At 37.7% G+C, this 6,006-nt stretch overlaps 1 protein-coding gene across 3 annotated transcripts in view; it reads left to right on the top strand.

The window, feature by feature from the left end:
- The first annotated feature begins 794 nt into the window (after window positions 1-794).
- The window catches only part of LOC106880154 (protein phosphatase 1 regulatory subunit 21), a 51,542-nt gene continuing 46,330 nt past the window's right edge, over window positions 795-6,006 (top strand). For 2 of the 3 annotated variants that reach the window (XM_089351533.1, XM_089351530.1), the window contains exon 1: window positions 795-971. In XM_089351533.1, coding sequence (XP_089207659.1) covers window positions 810-971 — 162 coding nt within the window. In that variant the 5' untranslated portion in view covers window positions 795-809. Of the gene's footprint in view, window positions 972-4,255; window positions 4,360-6,006 lie in introns of those variants that run through there. The other variant, XM_089351532.1, reaches the window with a different exon arrangement.

Genomic DNA, 6,006 nt, shown 5'->3' with positions numbered 1-6,006 from the left:
GTGAGATTTTAGAACTAATATTTTTCTTTGTTATGGCTATACCCATGACCACAGCAGTGACTCTAACAGGAAAATCTAAAAATACAATAACTGACTGGCACAATATGTGCCGCGAGGTGTGTGGAGCTATAGTTTATCATGAACGACGAGGGAAGATCGACGAAGCAAGATTTGTTGGTGGTCGATGAAAATACGATTGAGGAAGAATGCTGAATGGTGACAGCGCTTCTCTCTTCGAAGACAGTGATGCAGAACAACGAAACGACAGGAACCATGGACGTAGAATTGATCGGCCGTGGATTTTTGGTTTTCAACAAGGCTCAGACTGTTTATACTTTTATGTGGAACGGCGTGACGGCAATAGTCTGATCCTAATTATCGAAAGAGAATGTGTAAAAGGTTCACTAATTCCTTCAGATGAGTGGTGCACTTATAATAATTTAAATGCCATAGGTTATCACCATCTGATAGTGAACCATCAACGACATTATGTGGATCCAGTGACCGATGCACACACTCAGGGCATTGAGTGATCATGGTTAGATACTAAAGTTATCATTCTGAAAAAAACTGATCACTGGAATATCTGAAAGATAAGGTAGATAACCCTGTTTGACACCGCGGTAGACTGCATCCTATACAAGCGCCTATGTATGTATATGTATACTTGTATGTACGTATGTATATATTACAAATGTTCATCCAGCCTCGATGTCTTTTACGTAATATTTATCTGTGATATGATGACGTAATAATCAATATATGTTCTCATAGCAACAAAACAAACTAATTCTCAAGTACACTAGTAAATGTCATACAAGACAATTCTATGTCAGTTGTCGCTGCTCCACTCTGACGAAGCGCACAGGCTAAAGGGCGAAGCGCTTGCAGTCCTGAGATACCTGTTGACGATACAGAAAGGTTTTCAGCAAAAACTTGCAGCACCTCTGATCAGCTCCTGCAGTTTCTGTGTGAGGCAAAGCAACTCTGATATTTATTTCACCTCTGTTCTATACTATTGTTATTTCTGTGAATCTTTCCCCTTTATTATATATACGTGCATTTGAATGTAGTAGGTAAGAGCTAGCCTTTGGCCGTTATTTGGACTCCGTTGTGTCCACTACTCTGATTGGGTTTATGGTCTTTAAAGTTAATTCTGGTGGAGTTGGGTGTGTACGGTTCAGTTTGATCATCAACTTGTAAATCTGGGGTCGATATTACCGACTGGCCCTCCCTTCTCCAAAATTCAGGCTTTGTGCCTAGAGTAGAAAAAAATACTATTAGGATCATTGTCAAATTGACCACTACAGTCATTCTTTTTGTCGAAGTAGTATGCAATCCACCTCATGCGATGAATAGGTGAGTTGGTCTTATCAATGTGATTTTTCATATATTCTTTCCAAGGCGGTACAGGGTTGTCCTTTAAAAATGTGTCCATAAAAACTTTCCCCATTTCAAAAGATAATCTGCTGTTAGCACTTTTAAATGAAGAGAATTAAAGAGTATATAATAAGAAAAAAGGATTAAAAAATTCAGGTAGATATCAATTAAGTACTCAGTTTTAAACGAACTTAGTTAACGATATCAAACAAAGACCAATAAATGCAAGTAGAATTAACATCCAAAGTAATTCCTTGTGTATGACAAGTAGATTCAAGTAGATTCAAGAAATTCAGAGTTTTTAGGTAACAAAAATACGGATAGAGAAAATCACATCTTTAATTGTTGACTTCATCATACAATGCAGTCGATCGTCTCTGCTGTAGCAACATACATTTAGAAACAGAAAATATCATTCAAATAAATATATTCGAAAATACATGTTAACACAACGTTTTCAAGGCAATCCAAAATTAGTTACATTCCAAATGAACTAAGAAAATATCTCCAGAACACGAACGCATACAAAAAGAACGTTAAGAAGAAATTCTAAGAAACGCTAGTTTAGTATTCAACTTTTAGTGACGTCAGCGGATAACAAAAGAATAAACGATAATTACAATAATCAGAAACAGCGATTCCACGTCACGACAATTAGTTAGTTATCTTCTATCTAGAACTAATAGACCTGGCTTTTTCGTCATTATTCTAGGTATGAAAGGAAAAGTCGACTCCAGCAACATTTGAATTCAGAACGTAAAGTCGGAAGAAATGCAATAACACAAAGCATTTTGTCCGGTATGGTAATGATTCTTCCGGCTCGTCGCCTTACCTGGCTCCGTAATAATATTTACTGAAACATTGAAGATGATTAAATATTTTATTGTTGTATTTTAGATTGTGTTCAACTGTAGTGAAGCTTGCTTAATATTAAACGTTTTTCTACTTTGTTTTATTATTGTAACCATGTAAGGTATTTTCACTATGGCGATTTCCAACTCTATGCTCAAGCTATGTTACTAATTTTTATATACTGTAATGTTCTTTGCTATAGCTAAGATACTTTAGTAATATTTTATGATGCGCTAGATTGCTTTAGATATTACGTGCTTTAATGCACAGAAAAACTTGTTTTCTGAATATATGCTGCTGAAATTGGGGAGTGCCCAATATATCCGAGCGTTTTTTTTTTTTGTCATAAAATTTTTATTATATTTATATACCACGTATGTGTATGATATATAATACAAAACCATATTAAAATACAAATCCTAAACAATAGTCATGATTCTTCCATAATATAAGTTTTTACAAAATTGAAATCAAAGCTTTACTGTATTTTTTTTTTTTTTTAATTCTGTCATGGTTAAATCGCGGTGAGATCACATCTATGCTCGAACAACAAAACTTTTCATGGCTGAAACCAAACAAAAAAGTTTGTATACCAACGCTCAACCTATTAGAAACAGCCGCTTAATGTCCTTTCTACTGCATCTGGCCGTTTTAACAAAGGCAATAAGACAAGGTCGCCTCAAATATTTTTAAGTAGACAAGTAGAAACTAAACAACAATAACAAAACCTTTGCACGGCTGGTCGTTGTTTTATGGATGGATACACTAACATTTTAAAAACTTTATTTCCATAAATTGCTTATGCAGGTTCAAATCCATATGGAAATATTTTAGATAAGCTAAAAGTTGCCATATAATACGCCGTATCTGATATCATGAAGTCTAAATGATTAATTGTTTAGTAATTCTGATAATGAAAATATTACATTTCTGTGACAAACTATTGTAGTATTGTGAACAAAAATCTCTATTTTATCGAAGTAAAAATTTGGGTGATACGAGATTCATGCTTTGCTAAAGATAACAGATATTTTCTATGAATTGGTACTAAGCTCCATTTTTATGATGAGTAAAAAATTGATTTATATATTAATCGAAGATGACCTAATACCTACATTTAACTACATTTTAAGGTGTTCTGTCTTCAATCTTGTGGGCGTATTCTCCCTGAGAGGAAAATCCTTTGCAGGATTAAGGGTTTCCATTGATCGGGATTTCGTATCCGACTAACGACTCTACTTAGAAACTGGGATGTGTCCTGTTACTTGTATGATTTGGGAGCACCAACTCAGACTGTTTGGCTGTGTTGCTCGATTTTCTGAGTTAGACCCTGCTTAATGTGTTCTGTTCACTAAAGATCCGGCTCGTGTTGGTCGACCACATACCACAAGGTCACGGCAGATGAGAAGAAGTATCACGCAGAAATGGGGAACGGACTGGGATTCCGCTCGACGAGTCATCCGGAAGGACCTGGGAATACACCGGACAAATGGTGAATGCAGTACTGCAACGATGCAGGCACCCACACCTGATTTGACCTGAGGCCTTCCTTTCCCAGATTTTGTTGATATTGAATTGTCATCACTGCGTCTGTAACTTTGCTTTTTCTTTCTCCTACATTTGTTGGTCCTAGGCAAACCCATTTTTACCTTTGGGAGCAGGTAGTCTCTTTTAGTCTGGCCCCTATCCTTTGACCTATCCAGCACGGGAGGTCCAGCCAAGAGTTTGCATTCTGCTGGCATCCCTCAGAGACTCATTGAGGCATACAGCCCACTATATTGCAATAAGAGCTGGGCCTTTTGGTGGACCTACATTCAAGGAATTTAATAAAATGTGATATGAGATTCTATCCAGAAATACAACCAAATATTTTCAGTCGATTTTAACAGATCATCTCTGAGAAAATACTACAGAACTCAATCGTCTTTTTCGTCCGCTTTCTACATACATTAAGTTCGATTTGTGATATGATGACGTCATAAATGAAATATATTTCCATGGCAACGAAAATAAAATTTCATTAAACAATGAATTCCATGTAAGATATGACTGTTTTAACGAGTCCAGATGAGGAATATATAAATGAGGATTTAATGGATGAAAACCGAAATTCTTTTCCCTGCACACGTAATTCGTTTTTGAAATTATTTTATTATCTTGTTTCGAATCACTGATTTCATTTTTTCGTAATACTTGTAGCTCACTCGCTTTATATTTTTTTTTTCTTAAAGTTTAGTGCAGTAAAACTTTGAGAATGATGTTGAGGTGAAATATGATTTAGAACGAGGATTTACAGAAGATATAAAACTAAAACCTCACAGTCGAAGGCATAATGTAACAGTGTACTAAAAATGACCATAGTTGGTGAGGGGGGAGGGCAAAAGTTTTGTATCAGATACACTTCCTAGAAATAGCAGCCATGGCTACTATTTCTAAGAAGTTTTTTGACTAGGTAGATTCTCTTCCATTGACCATTGACTCTTTCTGAGTTATAGTAAGGTGCATTATACAGGAAGCTGAAAAGACATCGACTGAATGGTACTACTAAAGCAGAGTGGTCCCGAACGCGCACCCGCGCAGTCGCGCGACTGCACTAGCTAGTCGTGAGTGGTCGATCCTACAAAAAGTGCACGTGCGCGCGTGTGCAAATGAATACATGTGTTTAGGGTTAGGGATAGGGATAGGGTTAGGGATAGAGATAGGGTTAGGGTTAGGGATAGAGATAGGGTTAGGATTAGGATCGACCACTCACGACTAGCTAGCGCGGACGCGTGACTGCGCGACTGCGCGTTCGGGACCACTCTGCTTTAGTAGTACCCGACTGAATAATATTCTACAATTAGGAAAGTGTCTACTACTGTTTATAGCCAGTAACAGAATAATCCCATATTGTCACGTTCACATTAGACGCACCCCTATTTCAACTGTGCATATTTAGTAACAGGGATTAAATTATCTTATGGGAGGACCAATTTCGAAGGCGGAAATAAAGAATACGTACACCATCCGTTTTCGGTGTAACAAATACCCTAGCCCTAAACCCTAACCCTAAACTCTATCCCTCTTCCTAAGCCCTAACCCTAAACATCGGGTGTACATATTCTTTACTTTCGCCAACTTGGCATTTTTTTTGTTTGTTTTTTTGGAGACATTTTTGTAGAGAAAATGTGCTTTTTTCTATGCCATCAAATATAGTTTTCCGTACAGATGCTTACTATCAATTCCGCTCAAGCCTGAAGACACGAGAACTGATAAGACATTAAAGACAGGTTAGGCAAGAGAGAGAGAGAAGAACGAGAGAGAGAGAGAGCAGCGAGAGAGAGAGAAGCAAGAAAGAGAGGAACAAGAGAAAGAGGAGCTCCTCTCCCTCTCTCGCTCTCGCTCCGCTCTCTCTCTCGCTCTTCTCTTGCTCCTCTATCTCTCTCGCTATTCTCTCATTCTCTTTAATGTCATTGAATGCGGTGGTGGTTTGCAGAGTAATAAAGAAAATGACCGTCGTTCAAGGACAAACCGTGAATACCCTTCCCGTCCAAAGTATTCTTTTCTACTCTAGGTACAAGGCCCGAAATTTTGGAGGAGGAGACCAGTCGATTAATTCGCAACTGGTACCTAATTTATCGACTCTGAAAGGATAAAAGTCAGAGTCGACCTCGACGGAATTTGAACTTAGAAACAAAAGACAGACGAAATGCCGCTAAGTATTTCGCCCGGCGTGCTAACGTGTCGGCCAGTTCGCCGCCTTATTGGTTGGCACACTGCTGCCTCTAATACACT

Source organism: Octopus bimaculoides, chromosome 4, assembly GCF_046866305.1.
Source record: "Octopus bimaculoides isolate indiv1 chromosome 4, ASM4686630v1, whole genome shotgun sequence".
NCBI lineage: Eukaryota > Metazoa > Mollusca > Cephalopoda > Octopoda > Octopodidae > Octopus > Octopus bimaculoides.
Note: the sequence above shows the minus strand (reverse complement) of the source record. Positions and strands in the feature narration are given on the sequence as shown.